The sequence below is a fragment of the Orcinus orca genome, chromosome 10 (genome assembly GCF_937001465.1).
Source record: "Orcinus orca chromosome 10, mOrcOrc1.1, whole genome shotgun sequence".
Classification (NCBI taxonomy): Eukaryota; Metazoa; Chordata; class Mammalia; order Artiodactyla; family Delphinidae; genus Orcinus; species Orcinus orca.
In genome coordinates, this window is record NC_064568.1 from 40,354,576 (window position 1) to 40,371,387 (window position 16,812).

At 47.3% G+C, this 16,812-nt stretch overlaps 3 protein-coding genes across 7 annotated transcripts in view; 1 reads left to right on the top strand and 2 right to left on the bottom strand.

Annotated features, from left to right (window-relative positions):
• The window catches only part of PTPN23 (protein tyrosine phosphatase non-receptor type 23), a 57,914-nt gene extending 46,359 nt beyond the window's left edge, over nucleotides 1-11,555 (bottom strand). Inside the window, exon 1 of the mRNA XM_004283874.4 lies at nucleotides 3,821-11,555. The gene's annotated coding sequence lies outside the window, so the exon portion shown is untranslated. The remainder of the gene's footprint in view (nucleotides 1-3,820) is intronic.
• On the top strand, nucleotides 10,239-13,053 carry LOC101279615 (15 kDa protein B-like). The gene is made up of 4 exons (XM_004283873.4): nucleotides 10,239-10,418; nucleotides 11,098-11,202; nucleotides 12,173-12,244; nucleotides 12,913-13,053. Exons 1-4 carry the CDS (start codon nucleotides 10,239-10,241, stop codon nucleotides 13,051-13,053), a joined length of 498 nt encoding a protein of 165 aa, XP_004283921.1.
• KLHL18 (kelch like family member 18) overlaps nucleotides 11,768-16,812 on the bottom strand; it is a 74,527-nt gene continuing 69,482 nt past the window's right edge. For all 5 annotated transcript variants that reach the window (XR_007479835.1, XR_007479834.1, XR_007479838.1 and 2 more), the window contains one exon: nucleotides 11,768-15,460. The gene's annotated coding sequence lies outside the window, so the exon portion shown is untranslated. The remainder of the gene's footprint in view (nucleotides 15,461-16,812) is intronic.

The following is a 16,812-nucleotide window of genomic DNA, read 5'->3' on the forward strand; positions in this document are numbered from 1 at the left end:
GTTTTGGTGTGTGGAAGTTGACAAGCTGTTTCTCAAATTTATATGGAAAAGCAAAGGCCTAAGAAGTCTTAGAGAGGAGAAATAAAATGAGAAGCCCTGTTCCACCAGATGTGTAGTCCTGTTAGAGAGCTGAGTAGGGCTTCCCTGGTGGCACACTGGTTGAGAATCTGCCTGCCAGTGCAGGGGACACGGGTTTGAGCCCCGGTCTGGGAAGATCCCACATGCCACGGAGCAACTAAGCCTGTGCACCACAACTACTGAGCCTGCACTCTAGAGCCCACAAGCCACAACTACTGAGCCTGCACGCCACAACTACTGAAGCCTGTGCGCCTAGAGCCCATGCTCCGCAACAAAGAGAAGCCACCACAATGAGAAGCCTGTGCACTGCACGAAGAGTAGCCCCCACTCGCCACAACTAAAGAAAGCCCGCACCCAGCAATGAAGACCCAATGCTGCCAAAAATAAATAAATTAATTAATTAAAAAAAAAAAAGAAAGCTGAGTAATTGGAACAATGTGGGTATTTGCTCAAGAACACAACATTAGACCATCAGAGAACCCAGAAACAGAACCCACGTCCACTTAATGGACTCTAGAGGTGGTATTGCAAGCCAGTGAGGAAAGGAGGTACTGGTGAATACATGATGCACGTCAGTTGGTCATCCAGAGGAAAAAAATTAAATTGGAGTCTGTTATGGGTTGAATTGTATCACCCCCTGCAAAAGCTATGTCGAAGTCCTAACCCCTAGGGATCTGTGAATGTGACCTTATTTGGAAATAGGGTCTTTGCAGATATAATCAAATTAAGATGAGATAATACTGGATTAGGGTGGGCCCTAATCCAATGACTTGTGTCCTTAACAGAAGAAATTCTGCCTCAAGATGGCCATATCAACTCATGCCTGAGTCTCTGACCTGCTGGCTTGTCCTACAAATTTTGGACTTGCCAAACCCCACAATCACCTGAGCCAATTCCTTAAAAATAACTCTGTCTGTCTATCTATGTGTCTATCTATCAACTATCTGTCTCCTATTGGTTCTGTTTTTCTGGAAAACCCTGACTGATAGAGAGCCTACTCCACACCATATTTCCAGTAGTATTTGAAGTCAGAAGAGCGGTCATCCTTGTGGGTTGGGGGAGAGAAGTGACTGGAAGTGGGGGACACAAGAAGAGCTTGTGGGATCTTATGAATATTCTGTCTGTTGATCAATCAGGATGCTAGTTATAGGAGTTTGTTTACTTACTCCTGTAAGAGGTAAATAAACCAAGCTGTACACTTCTCTTTTGCGCATTTTTTGTATATATGTTACAGTTTAATAAAAAAAAAAATGTTAACATAAGAAGATAATTCCAGGTATATTAGGGACCAAAATGAGAAAGACAAATATCTCTAACTTTTAAAAAGTAGATACAGGAGAATATCTTTACAAAGTTGGCTAGGGAAGAATTTCTTAAACAAGCAATAAAAAGCACTAGCCGTGAAGGAAGATCAATAAATTAAATTTCACTTGAGTTAAGAACTTCCGTTGAGCAAAAGACATCATAAAACACAGGAACCAACTTAAGAGGCTTCACCTGCCAAATTTGAGACAATTTGAGCATCAAAATAAAATAAGGATAGTAAGAGATTATAACCCATCAAATAAAATAACACATGAATTTACACAGGTTTAAATAAATAATTGTGGGAGAGGACAAAAGCTCTTCTCTACAGTAGAAAGCCAACTACTTGATGTACAAGGAAGGATGAGATTAGAAAACCACTGTTCAGCAACCACGAAATTAATAATTCAGGGAAAACCATCAATGGATGTAAAACTAATGGACTTGAGAAGTAAAGTAACAGGATAATTACAAAGTCCCATAGTATCTCCCCACATATACTTATTATTACAAAGGGAAAAATAGTAACTTTATATGGAGAACCTTGAAAGACCTCACCCTAACCTAAGGGATGAAATTTACTGTCACCAGCAATGGGATAAACATACATCATGTACCTCCTGGTATGATGCACTGAGAAGGACACAGCATCAAAAATTACCTTAATATAACAGTGAATAAACACTAGACAAACATAAGCTGAGGAACGGTCCAAAAATGTTATGAAACACAATGATATACTGTTCTAAAGGACACTAAAGAGACCTAACAACTGAAAATAACACGATATGGGATTTTCTTTTGCTCTAAAGGGCATTACTAACACAAATGATGAAATCTGAATAAGGTCTGTACATCAGATAATGGTAGTGTATCAGTGTTAATTGCCTGATTTTGAGATTTGTTCAGTGGTTATGATTACATATAAGAGAATGTTCTTGTTTTTAGGAAATATACACTGAAGTATTTAGGCATAAAAAGGCATCATTCTGCCCCCACCCTTTACTCTCAAGTGTCTTGTGGGGAGGGGAGGGGAGAAGGGAGAATATGTGTGTGTGTATTTTATATATAATATAACATATATATATATATATGTATATATATATGAAAAAGAGAAAGAGAAGAAAGGAGGGAGGGAGAGAGAAAAGGAAAACAGGAGGATGGAAATGTGGTAAAATGTTAACATTTGGGGAATTTGAGTAAAGGATATGAAGGAATTCTTTGCACTACTTTTGCAACTTTTCTGTGTAAGTCCAAAATCATGGCAAAAGAAAAAAGTTAAAAGAAAAACACATAAAGAAAGTAGAAAGATAAGACCAAATTGGGAGAAGATATTTGTGAGACATAAGCAAGAAAAGTTTACCATCTAGAATATGTAAAAACTCCCAAGAGTTCTCAAGAAAGACAAACAACTCAATAGAAAAATGGCAACTTGTATGGCAACTTACAGAAACAGCCAAAAATGTATGGAAAGATGTCAAACCTCATCAGTAACCAGAAAAATGCAAACCCAAACCACAATGAAAGTTCACTTTGTACTCATGGGATGAATGAGTATACATTAGTCAAAAATAACTGTTGGTGAGGACATGGAGCAACAGGAACTCTCATCCTCTGCAGATGGGATGTAAATTGGTGCCACCACTTTGGAAAACTGGCATTATTTAGTCGTGTTGACACTGTGAACAAAGAATGTCACCTGCCAATTCAGTAAACAAAGGATGTTGTGGCCATAAAGCCATCAGCCACTGCAGCCCCCAACTGTGTGCCCTGAGGGGATTCAGGATGGAGAAAAACAGGATACTGGCCCTGGATGATTAAGGTACCTATCAAAGGAATGATTTCAATAAGCCCAGACTTTTGCATCTTCCCATACGTAGAGAAGCCCTGAAATCATTAACTTGAGATGTGTTTTTGTGACTAGCAGTAATCCTTGGATGTCCTACTGCATGTTTTTTCCTCAGCAAAAACTCCTATGTATTCTGGCTTCTCTTTGGAACAGTCACTCAGAACTGAGAGGCTGTATCCCAGGCGTAAGTCCTCAGTAAGTCTGCTGAATAAAACATAATTCTCAACTTATAGGCTGTGCTTTTTTTTTCTTTCAGTCGGCAACTCTATACGTCCTTTGTGTCCCAGCAATTCCATTGCTGGGTGTCTGTATAGCCTGGAAAGACTCCTGCCCACAAACACCAGGAGGCATGTCCAGAAAGAAGGGTCATAGCCACCCAAACAGGAAACATGGAGCTCTCTCCCGCTGCCACCTTTCTGGGATGCGAATCCAGAATCACTGCATTACAGGTGGGGAAACTGAGGCATGGAGAGGGGAAAGAGGCTGCCCCAAACACCATGTAGCCTCTGAGGGAAGGTCAGAGGAGAGGTCTGGTGTGGCCGGGGAAGGGAGTTGGGGAGAAGAGTAAAGGGGAAGAGGGGAACTCACCTGGTCTCAGACCTGGTCAGCTGGAGGCCAGAGCTGGAAGAATTCCACTGTATCCCTTCCATCTCAGCCAACATCCATGCTCCTGGAGCTTGGGGAGGGAACTCTGGGGTGGCCCCCCCTCCCTTGGTTCAGAAAGAGGCTTCTATGGGAGCAGCAAAGAAGCAGCTGCTCCTCCCTCCAGAGGGTCCTGGGCCCTCCAGGAACCCTTGGAGCATTGCTTACTTTCTCCCTAGAAAAGGCTCCAACAAGACAGGTTCGCAAATATGAAGAAGGTTGGGGATCTCTGAGGCCCATTCACAAAACCAGCACCCCTCCCTAGCTCCCAAGTCACTTGGCCAGCAGATGGCACCAAGGCCACACGGTTGTCACAGCACGGCGGCGATCCTGGGGGTCACTGGCTGCACAAAAGCCCAGCAGATTTGAAATTATGGGTTTTTTTGTTTGTTTTTGCTCAGAATCAGGTTTAATTCTTGGGGGAAGGGGGCCCTCCTGTCCCAGTGTCTGTGAGCAGAAAGAGAGCAACAGGGGATTTATTCCTCCCCTGCCTAGGACAGACACCCTCATTCAGGCCTTGATAGGGAGGGCCTCCAGGGTAAATGGTGCCTTCGAGATTTCCCAGATACACCCTCCTGATTGCATGGTGCCAGGAAGTGAGCAGTAGCACAGCCATATGTGGCAGAACTTTGAGACGTTCTGGCCTTTGCAGTGAAAGCCTGGAGGCTGGGTAGCACCCCTAGTTGGGGGTGGGGTGGTGACAAACCTGATGGGTCAGGGATGAGGTCAGCTTGTGGGAATTTCCGAGGCCAGGATCTTCCCAGCTGAGGTCTCTGTGTCTATGGGTAGTGTGGGCAACTTGTGTCCACACTGCTGGTTCTAGAACATCAGGTTTGTGTCCCCAGGGGACCAATGTGGCCACAGCCGCTTTCTCCACACCTTCCTTGACTTGCACAGGCCACTTGGGCAAGGGGCTAAGGGTTTCTGAAATCTGTGCGCCCCCTCCTGACCACCCCATTACAGCAAGGAGGAAGCCAAGGCCCGAGAAGGGCAGAGCTTGCCCAAGGGCCCACCAGGCTTCTTTCTTCATCATTCTCCAGACCTTGTGAAAGCTTTTTGTTCCAACCATCTTTTCAAGGAGGTGTGGGAGCCGTGGGGTCATTCAGGAGAAGTCAAGGGCCCCAGCTACCTGGGGTGCTGGCTGAGCAGGTAATTGCAGAGTGGAAATGCTCACCTGAATGGGATCTCTTGCCTCCTGCAAGACATTCCCCTGGAGTGTCCATTTCCTGCTCCTCTACCCCCCAGCCACCCTCCGGAGCTTTACCCACACCCTGCTCCAACCTCAGGCCCCAGGGTCAAGTCACAGGCTGGGTGGAGAAACCTCCTGCTGGACACCTGGAATCCTGCCCTCACCCTCTGCAGCTCAGCTCCCAGCAGCTGGGGGACCAGACACAGCCCCCACGCTGAAGGCAGAGCAGCACGGTGGATGACGCTACCTTGGGCTGGAATCCCAGAACCTCCACTTACCAGCTCTGGGTCGGGGCCCAGTTCGTAACATCCCAGTGCCTGAGTCTCCTCATCTGCAAAATCAGGTCTCCCGGTCAGAGCCTGGAGGGGTAAGAGCTCTGTGCTTCCTAATGGTCTCAGCTGCATCTCTGAGCCATCACTGCCCTAGATAAAAGCCACCACACCTGAGCTTCCTCCACCCACATTAGCTTTAATCCTCTCACAATTCTTACAAGGTAAGAATTGTTATCTCCGATTTACAGATGAGGCACACAGAATCCCAGAGAGACTGTCCAAGAACCAGTGGGGAAGTGGCAGCGGTGGGATTTGAACCCAGGTCTGTGGAGCCCTGAATCTGAGGCAGGGCTCACAGAGCTGTATTCTGAAGATGCTCTGGGTCAATTATCAAGCACAAGTTATTGAAGGATTTTTATGTGGCTATAACAGAGTTTGACCTTTGGAACTCATACTCTGTAAGGTCCACTGGTCAAAAAAAAAAAAAAAAAAAATCCCACCAGAGCCCCCAACCCAAGTTCCCGGGCCTGATTACTGCCATCCAACCTCAAACCTTTGGACATGTCATAGAGTCTTATGGTTTGATGAGATTATAAAGGCTACATAGTCTGTCCCCACACCTCTCTATTGGATGCCTGAACCCTACATTTGTTGCGACATCATGTTGCAAGTAACAGAAAAGCCCATTCAAACTAGCTTAAATAGTAGCATCCGGAGGCCCTCCACCTTCAGGCAAGGTGTGACCCAGAAGCTCAGTGATGTCATAAGGATCTGTTTTTCTCTCTTTCCTCTCTGCCTTCTGTGGTGCTGATCTCATCCTAAGGGGCCCACCTCACATCCTAAGATGTTTTCTTTGTCACATCTAGCCATGCTTCCTTGTTTACTTCCAGGAGGAAAGAAAGTGCCTAGTATTCCCACCAAAAGTTCTGAGATGTATTCTAAGTGGACCAGCTTAATCAATCACCAGTGGTGGTGGAGAGATGGAAGGCATTGCTTGACTTAGACCAAGTCGAGTTTTCCTCTCCCAGAGCCATGCAGATCCTCAAAGGGGAACTGGGGCCTCATTGGAAGGGAGAAGGGGTAGGGCAAATGGATGCTGGAGAAGCCAGGCATCAAATGGCCCCTTTAGTCTCCTACAATTTCCCTGCCAAGTGATATTCTAGACTCCCAGGCCACCTCTGCCATGCTGGACTCCAGCTATTATCAAGAGACCTTTCTTGGTTTTGTTCGTTTGTTTTGTTTTGAGAACTTTCTTGTTGACATGACTCCCCCTGGGAAGAACAATCTGGTCCTCTTGTTCGTGGCAGCCTTTCGGAGACAGAGCAGGGAATCAAGGTCTCCTTGTCAGTCCTCTCCTCCAGGGAAAGCTTCCCAGTTTCCCATCATTCTACACAGGACTCAGCTGCGTAACTTGGACACACTTCCTAACTTTTCCAGGCCTCATTTTCCTCATCTATCAATGCTGGGGACAAGCTGAGCTTCTCAAACTGATGGGGAGCCATGTGGTGGGGGTCTACAAAGTCCCTGAAAAACTACTTTACACATCTAAAGCCTTGATTTTACTGGAGGCTTTTTTTCCTCCGATGGAAATCTAAAACATTTTAATGTTAAAACAGTGTGTACAACTCAACAATATAAGGACAAATAGCCCAATTAAAAATTGTACAAAGGACTTGAATAGACATTTCTCCAAAGAACATATACAAATGGACAATAAGCACAACATCACTAGCTCTTAGGGAAATACAAGTCAAAACCACAATGAAATATCACTTCATACCCACTAGGATGGCTATAATAAAAAAAAGAGACAATAAAAATCATTAAGATGTGGAATACCACAGATTGCTGGTAGGAATGTAAAATGGTACAGGCTCTTTGGAAAATACTTCGGCAATTCCTCACAAAATTTAAAACACAGAGTTACCATATGACCCAGAAATTCCATTCCTAGGTATAAGCCCAAGGTAACTGAAAATATATGTCCACATAAAAACCTGTATGTGAATAGTCATAGTGGTATGATTCATAATAGCAAAAACGTGAAAACAACCCAAATGTCTATCAACTGATGAATGGATAAACAAATGTGATATATCCATATGATGAAATCTTATTCAGTCATAAAAAGGAATTAATCCATAACATGGATGAAAATGAAAACATCATGCTAAGTGAACAAAGCCAGACACCAAAGACCACATATTGTATGATTCCATTTATATGAATATCCAGAATAGCAGACCCATAAAGACAGAAAGTAGATTATTGGTTGCCAGGGGCAAAGGGGAGGGGAAAATGGGGAGTGACTGCTAATTGGCACAAGGTTTATTTTTGGGATGATGAAAATGTTGCGAATTGTACACTTTGAAAGGGTAAATTTTATGATATGTGAATTTTATCTCAATAAAAAGAGTTCCATTGAACTTAAAAAAGTAGTTGCAGATGTGGAATAAAATGTAGATTCCATGTGGGTATTTACAAAATATTTTTGCTGTTTTTGTAAAACAAAGTTGTTTATTGTAATTTTTTTTCAAATAATAAAGAAAAGTTGAAAGAAGGAATCAAAATCCTTTGCCAGCTCCATACAGAGAAAAACTGTATGGATATTTATTCATTATATTCATTATTAATATTTTAGTGAACACCTTTTCAGGCACCTTGCTAGTGATACTGTTATGGATATTGATCAGTGTACAATCTTCTGTACAAGGAATCCAACCTTACACTGCAGGCTGCATTGGTGAGTTTTCTTTGGTCTGTGCAAGCCCTCTCTCTGCTTTTTTTTTTTTTTCCCCAATCTCATTTCCTGCCCTCTCAACCATCATTCATTCTTACCTGTGCCTTGTGGGTGTTATAAGATGTTTATCAGTTTGAAGGATGTATTCTGATGTATTCTCCATACACATAAATGGAGAGAGAGAGAGAGGGAGGGAGAGTTGTTACACATCTCATTCTGTTCCTTTCCTTTGTAACCAAGCACCATGTGTTTAAGATTGATCCATCTGGTTGCTCTGTCACAGGACTTCTCAACCTCAGCACTAGTGACATTTGGGGCTGGACCATTCTTCCTTGCTGGGGCTGTCCTGTGCATTGTAGGGTGATTATCAGCATCCAGTGGCCTTTATCCACTAGATGTCAGTTGTGCCCTCTCCCCAGTTGTGACAATCAAAACTGTCTCCAGACATTGACAATTGTCCTGGGGGGGGGGGTCAAGGGGCAAAGTCACCCCAGTGGAGAACCACTGCTTAACTGCTGCATAGAATTCTACAGTGAGCACCCACCATCCTTCCTTATTCACACTTCCTGTGATGGACACAAGACCTGAGGCAGCAGAACCCTCATTCTTCAGCTAAGAACCTGTGATGAACATAATCACCCACCAATAACTGGACCTGTATTCCAATAAGTAGTAGCGGTATTCCATAGGTGGACATATCACAACTGCTCTAATAATCTGCTCTTGAAGCACATTTATTTATTTATATTTTTTGCTGGGTTGGGTCTTTGTTGCTGCGTGTGGGCTTTCTCTAGTTGCAGAGAGCAGGGGCTACTCTGTTGCGGTGCGCAGGCTTCTCACTGCGGTGGCTTCTCTTGTTGCGGAGCACAGGCTCTAGGCGTGCGGGCTTCAGTAGTTGTGGCTCGTGGGCTCTAGAGCGCAGGTTCAGTAGTTGTGGCGCATAGGCTTAGTTGCTCCGCAGCACGTGGAATCTTCCCAGACCAGGGCTCAAACCCGTGTCCCCTGCACTGGCAGGCAGATTCTTAACCACTGTGCCACCAGGAAATCCCTTGAAGCACGTTTAGGTTTTTTCTAAGTTTTCACCATTATATGCCATGGCTGCATGGATTTTATGAGACTTGGGCCTTTGAAGACCTGTTGGGCCTGCGGAGGACTGTTCTGTGCTCTGCCTTCTCTCCTCACTTCTGGCTCTGACCTGCTCAGCTCTACCCTTAGCTTTTGGGGGAAGTCATGATCTGCTCTGTGCCTTGGTTTCCCCACTGGTGGACTTCAGTGGAAACACCCGGTAGTTGCTCTCCTCCTTCCCAGTTTCTGAGTCTCCTGCAGAACAGGAGCCCCGCAGCCAAGAAAGGGCTGGGAAGTTAACATGCAGACCCCAGTAACTGAGGGAGTCAAGGAAAATGGGAGCCCTCAGAGGAAGGGGAGGCCCTTGCTCTTCCTCTTGTGAGCTGCTGCCTGGGGTTGGCCCTGTCAGCAGCCAGGAATCCCTGCCCTGATCCTGTTGGGGACAGCCTCCCTGCTTTGCCAGCAGGGAATGGCCTGGGGGAAGTGGACAGCGAGGCTTTCCCTGGAGAAGTTGCTGACGTCACATCCATGAGGGGCTGTGAGCCATGCATTGTCAGATCTCATGATTTTTTCAAAGTCAGGCATCCAGAGTTTTAAGGGTTGACAATCAGTATTTTAAAACATATGTAACATGGTAGGTGTCAGCTTGAGTACAGCCTCAGATTGGACTGTCTCCTTGTGCTCTCAGCTGAGGAACTGTCACATAGAGAGTTCATGGATCCCAGACAGTTGTTTCAGAATCAAACCAGAACAGCCAGGCAGAGACGGCACAGAGTCCTGGACTATCAGAGGTGGCCTCCTCGTGGCACAGGTAGGGACACTGAGGCCAGAGTGAAGGGACTTGCCCAGCATCACACATGTCTCCTGCCCCCAGCTCAGGGCTGCCTCACTCCTAGGCCCTGGACTATAACCCAATCATACTTGCCTCTTAGTCACGGGTATTTTGGAACATTGGCTAATACTGGGTGCCTAGCGAAGGAAAGGAGAGGCCCCTTTCAGGAAGGCCCCAGCCCTGCATGTCGTCAGCAGCCCTTGGGCAAGGCTGCCCAAGTAGCACCTAGAAGGGGCTGCAAGTGGCAGTGGATCAAAGAAGGGACAATGGCAGGGGCTTGGAGGGCACTGGTGCTGGTGGCAGGCTTGGCAGCAATGGCCTGTGTGGCCCAGCGCAGTCTGAGCTATGAAGAGATAGTCACCCAGGCCCTGTGGTTCTTCAACCAGGGGCGACAAGGACAGCGACTCTTTGGCCTGCTGGAAGCCATCCCACCACTGCCTAGCTTGGTGAGTGTTGGGGGCTCAGGCCCAGGAAGCGGGTAACACTCTGCCTTATAGCAGCCTGTGAGGACAGCAGGCAGGAGAGAATGCCTCGCACAGGCACAAAGTGCTTGGTTGACATTAGCTGCTGTTCTTATTATTATAATGTTTCTCCCCTCAGAAGATAAGACAAAGACCGTAATTTCTCTCGGGCCTGACAGCTGGCTAGCTGGTCAATTCCGGGATTTGCCCAAGGATGAAATGCAGGTTCTGGGAGTCCAGCCTGCACTCAGGCCCTGGGTTTGTAGGAGCAAGCAGGGCTGTTTCAAAGGACAGACAGGAGCTGGACTGGTCTCACCAGCGACTCATCAGGGCCTTCCAGTGTCCCCTTCCCACCCCATTATCTCTCTCCTGGCAGCTGAGCATGCGAGGCAAGTATTCTAGTTCCTTTGTCACAGAAGAGGAAACTGAGGGGCAAAGATGGGAAGTGACCCCTCAAGGTGGTACAGCCATGAGGTGTTAGCCTCGGCTAGTTTCCTTAAATCTCTGCTCAGGCCACTTGAAGAGGCTGCCTCCTTTAGGTGGAAAGTGCAGACCTCGGCTAAGCCCCTTCCAACTTGGAACTGTGAACCCTCTCCTCCTTGCCTTTGTTCCCTCCTCTGTAAAAGGGAGATAGATGATCATGAGTCTTCTCTTGATTTTTCAGAACTCCAACACCATGATCCCGCTCAACTTCAGGATTAAAGAGACGGTGTGCTTTTTGCTCTGGCACCGCCGACAGCCCCGAGAATGTCCCTTCAGGCCGGGCGGGGCGAGTCTCCCATCCCTTGGCTCCCTGCCCCCATGAGCAAGAGAAGGACCTCCCCTCTCTCCCTTCTCCCGGAGGCTGTATTTGCTTCCACCCTCCTCACCTCGCCAGGTGAGGTTTGATTATGGAAGGCATTTAAAAAATAATAATAAATTTACTTATTTATTTTTGGCTGCGATGGGTCTTCGTCGGTGTGTGCTGGCTTGCGGGGGCTACTCTTCGCCGCAGTGCGCGGGCTTCTCATTGCAGTGGCTTCTCTTGTGGCGGAGCATGGGCTCTAGGTGCGCGGGCTTCAGTAGTTGTGACACATGGGCTTAGTTGCTCCGCAGCATGTGGGATCTTCCCGGACCAGGGCTCGAACCTTTGTCCCCTTCATTGGCAAGTGGATTCTTAACCACTGCGCCACCAGAGAAGCCCAGAAGCCATTTTTAAAACTGGGTTTTTCCTTACTGGTTTTTCTTACTACATGTAAATTATCAATTCTTATTAGAAAAACAATACATGCTAAAGAAATGACTAAATATTAAGAGAAAGAAGAAGGGGACCGTAATGCACCTAGTGATAACTGTTTTTCTAAAATTAGGAAAATAATATTTTATTATAGCAAATTAACAAAATGTGGAGAAGCAAACTAAAAACAAACAAACAAAAACCCCCTGCAACCCCACTACCCAGGAGGAGACAACATTAACCGTTGGTGAATCATCTTCTGTATCTTTTTTATGTACACACGAGTGTTTTAAACAAATATAGCTTCCTCTGAGGCTAATTTTGGAGGCCTTTTCCCGTTTAATATAACTTGCATGAAAGTCCTTAATTTTACTGGGCGTTCACGAAGCCCGTCCGGGTCCCCCCAGCGTTCGCCGCTCCCGCCTGGCTCTGGGGGGAGGATTAGGGAGGGCGCCGGCTTCGGGAGCCTGTGTACCTGGGCAAGAACGTTGGCCACCGCACCCCTGTGCTCACTGACCCGCAGGAAGAGCGGAACTGCACGGGCATCTTCTTCATGCTGCAGCACATCCTTCCGTCCCTCAACCATCCCTCAACTGCCCTGGGGACCCGGACCACGAGCGCGAGCTCAAGCCGGAGATGAGCCCCTGCGCCCGCGCTGGCCCCAGTCTGTTTCCGTCGCGGGCGGCGCTCTGCCCGGTGACCGCCGATGACCGAAGGGCCCTCACCCGGGCCACTGACTTCGGCGCGTGGGGCCTCAGTTTCCTCCTCTGGAAACCGGGCCGATCGAGCCCTTCTAAACGCAAGTCGTCGGGAGGGGAAAGGCTTGTGGAGTGTGAGGCGCGGTTGGACCTTGATGACTGCTAGTCGTTTGGCAGGAGGGGTGGGGAGGAGAGACTGGTGGTCGAGGCTAAGGGGCGTCCTGGGGGTGAGAGGGAGCTCAGACTTCACAGGACACTGGCTCTGCTCTGGGCCCTGAGCTCTGGGAACCCTCCTCCACACCCCACATTTGGAAAAACTGAAGCCGGAGGTGCAGCCTCCTAGCAAGTGAGTGGAATAGCCAGAGAGGAAGTGAGCGGCAGAGTTCAGGCCTTCCCAGGCCCTCTGGGCTCCGAGTGGAAGGGCCTCACTGGGGACCACCTCCAGCCCCATCACCAACATCACTGCCGGTGCCTCACACTCATCCCCACCTGGAGAGAGGGGCCACAGGCAGGACAGGAAAGGGGGCCATCAATGAGGGTGATCACGTCTGCATCACTTCTGTAGGTCCGCCGGGTGAGGCGTTCTGCTGGGTCCCCTGGAGTGGACACTCCAGGAACTGAGAGCTCCCAACTGCCACATGCAGTCAGGGACCTGTACGAGAAAGCCAAGCACGACATCATCACCAACATGCTGAGGAATTTCTAGGGCTGCGGAAGGGAAGGGATGCCCTGCAACCCCACCACAACCTCTTATTCCCACCCATTCTCTTCCTCTGCTGCCCTCAGCACTCCCTTTCCTGCAGTCTGAGCCCACCCATACTCCTCTGCATTCGCATACCTGCTTCCCTCTGTCTGGAATTCCTGCCCATCCTGTGTCTGTAAATCCTGCTCATCTTTTAAGGCACAGCTCCAAAGTCACCTCCTCCAGGAAGCCTCTCTGCTCTTCCCTGGGCAGCAGAAGTGTCCTTCCCTCATCTGTGCATTCATGATCCCCAAACCATTACCTGGCATTACCTGCTGTGTCCCAGGCTCCGTAGCACTGTATTTACTCACAGCTGAGCCCTCCTCAGCCAGCTGCAGGTGGCTGGGGAATGACTATCTCAGCAAAGTGCTCCTGAATCCTGGGAGGGCAGTTCCTTCTGTGCAGGACCCTGAGTGCCCCTGTTCCCTGCCCAGTCACTGTGACAACTAAATGTCCCTTCATATATCCAGGTACCTCCAAGAGGGGGTCAGGCCACTCTCTGGTGAGAGCCACAGGAGAGAAACTCAATAAAACGTTTCTAAAATAAATGATTACATGAATGTGAATGAATAAGGTGTTAGAGCTGGGCCAGCTGGACTTGGGGTGAGGAGACAAATGAGACAGGTCCTGGGGGTGATTCCACTGTGCATCATGGGAACACAGACTCCCTGAGGTCAGGGCAGGGACAATGAAGAGAAACATGGGTTGGGGGGGCATCCAAGGGCTTTCCTGGAAGCTCAAGAAGGCAGAGTAATCTGCCCCCAGCCTCCTCAACCACCTTTCATTCCTTTATGCTTCCTTCTTTATCTAAGCTCCAGCCAGAACCTCTCCCTGAACCCCAGACTCGCATTTCAGATTGCCTCCTGGACGCCTCCCCATGGATGTCCAAGGTGTGCCACACAGTATCTTCCCTCCAAACCACCCTTCTACAGCCCACCCCAGCCCAGCTGATGGCAGCCTCCATCCAAGCACCTGAGCATCTGGCTCTCTGCTGTCTTTCACAGCCACATCTGGTCCACCAGCAAACTCTGGCCTTGGTTCCTGATACATCCAGCCCTGAGAACAGGGCCTGACACACTGTAGTTGCTCAGTAAATACTTGTTGAATGGATGAATGCCCTTGTCTTCTAACTAGTAGGCTCCTTTTTCAAGTCTTTGCTACAGAAATATCTGTGGGAAACTCTCATTTGAGGGGCCATGGTGTAGAGCCCCTTGGGGAAATGGGTTTTTTAGTAATTATCCCAGGAAAGCCAAGGACTCCTCTCCATTAATGATAATAATAGCCACGATTTATGAATGCCACTTCCCATACAGTGAATGGGAATACACTTCTCAGGTCTCAGAAATGCGTTGCAAGCTGCATGCATCACCTGCAACTTTTAGTGAGAAAACTAAGCCTCAAGGAAATTGGTTAACTTGCCCATAGTCCACACTCCAACTCCCTTGCCACCTAAATCTCAGGTAGCCCCACTGGTGGGCAAGAGGGGGTGGGGGATGCTGCAGGGAGCAACCCTGGGGTGGGAAATGGGCAGGTTTGGGCTGAGCAGGATAAACTAGACCCCAGACCCTCTCCCCATGGTGGGACAATGATGTTCAGCTGGAGAAGGTCACTTCTAGCTCCTGCAGAGAGCAGAAGGCACCAGCACCGCAGGCACACCACCACATATCACTCCCTTGCCTGACCCCCACCCCGAAAGAGTACTTCCAGGTCTCATCCAGGTCTTCTAGGGGGTTCTGGACACTAACGGGCTGAGCAACTTCTCCCAGGAAGCTCAAGGCTCATCTATGGTGGTCAATGCCACATTACACAAGGCCCATCATGCTGTACCCCGCAAGAGGGCAGGCCTGTAGGATCAGCCACGAGGCTCTCCTGGGGCCACTCTGCTGTATTCTCATAGCCCAGACACTATCAGGCCCTGAGATGGTATCAAGGCTCCAAATACAGCTCAGCCTCTTGGCCTTGGCAGCTTCTGAACGTCTTCAGGCCCACAGAAGCAAGACCGAGAAGGAAAAATTCACTGGGGGTTGGGGGTGGGAACACAATGGGTGAACAGACCTCTAGGGCAACATCTAAATAGCTGCAGGAATCAAATTTCATTCCTCATACATACAGGTACAATGTGAGTTTTATTTTTAAAAGAAAAAATGACTTCACAGTCATTTTACGGCCCATTTTACAACCAGCTTATTCTCATTTAACCTGTCAGCTAACACACTTCCGTCACTATTGACTCACCCCATGTTTTTTTCTGTGTAATTCTCCATTGGGTGGTTAGACCTCCATTTATTTAAGTCACTCCTGCTGTCGAAGTTGTTTCCATTTTGTTTTGCTTTGAAATTGCTGTAAACAATGCTGAGATGAAAATAAGTTCCTAGAATGGAAATGACGTCAAAGTGTATGACCATATTAAGAATTTAGGGGCTTCCCTGGTGGCACAGTGGTTAAGAATCCCCCTGCCAATGCAGGGGACACAGGTTCAAGCCCTGGTCCGGGAAGATCCCACATGCCGCAGAGCAACTAAGCCCGTGCGCCACAACTACTGAGCCTGCGCCATAGAGCCCGCGTGCCACAACTACTGAGCCCGTGTGCCACAACTACTGAAGCCCATGAGCCTAGAGCCCGTGCTCCGCAACAAGAGAAGCCACCGCAATGAGAAGCCCACGCAGTGCAACGAAGAGTAGTCCCCACTCACCACAACTAGAGAAAGCCCGTGTGCAGCAATGAGGACCCAAGTCAGCCAAAAATAAATAAATAAATAAATTAAAAAAAAAGAATTTATCGTATTGCTAAATTACTATCTAGAATTATAGACAGTAGTTTAGCAATATTGCTCTTCTGGCAGTTTTATTTATGCTGCTGGGAAATAGGGAATTGCCTGAGTACCGAACAGGGGAATGGTTAAGTAATTTGTATTATATTCACTGAATACTGTACAGGCTTTAAGATAATTTGAAGACAATGTTATATCAAAGAAAATTCTTGTGTTAGACTGCAGAAAGCCTGATTAAAGAAAACAGGGACAGAAGGCAAAAACTGCTCAAGTTACATGAAAGGGGATAGCCATGGATACAGGAGTGACAGAATTTAAGAGCTTATGACTACTTACAACCACAGAGAATACGAAAACCTGGAGGAAATGAATGCTTTCTTAGCTAAACATGATTTATCAACATTGACTCAGGACCTGAAGGGGAATATGTGAAAAGGCCCATTTTCTCAGAAGAGTCTGGAGAGGTGATTAGAGTTCCAGGACCAGATGGTCCATAGCTGAGATTTATCTAGTCTTTAGAGTGGGGCTTCTCAATGAACATAACAGTCATCTGAGGAGTCTCATTAAACTATAGACTCCAGCCCAGTAGGCCTGGGGTGGGCCCCAGGAATCTGTTTTTGTAACTACCTTCCAGGTGATGCTGACACCGTTGATCCATGAACCACACTTGGAACAGGGAGGCTTTAAAGGACATATAATTCCAAAGTTATTTAAACTTTGTTAATAGTTTATATAAAATACACATAAAATTATATATCTATGTATAAATTATTTAATTCAAAATCAAGGAAAAAGATGGAAAGCTCCTCAATTCATTTTCTTTGTCTCAGAATACACTTAATAGTAGAACCTAAAGATAGTATAGGGGGTGTGGCCAAGATGGTAGCTTAGGAAGACCCTGAGCTCACATCCTCCCACAGGTGCACCAAAACTACAACCATTTATAGAACAGC

Excerpts from the sequence above, each read along its gene's own strand:
- LOC101279615 (XM_004283873.4), top strand. The coding sequence starts at position 10,239 with ATGGCAGGGGCTTGGAGGGCACTGGTGCTGGTGGCAGGCTTGGCAGCA. Across the intron at positions 10,419-11,097 it reads TCCCACCACTGCCTAGCTTG|AACTCCAACACCATGATCCC; the intron begins GTGAGTGTTGGG and ends TTGATTTTTCAG. Across the intron at positions 11,203-12,172 it reads GTCCCTTCAGGCCGGGCGGG|GAAGAGCGGAACTGCACGGG; the intron begins GCGAGTCTCCCA and ends ACTGACCCGCAG.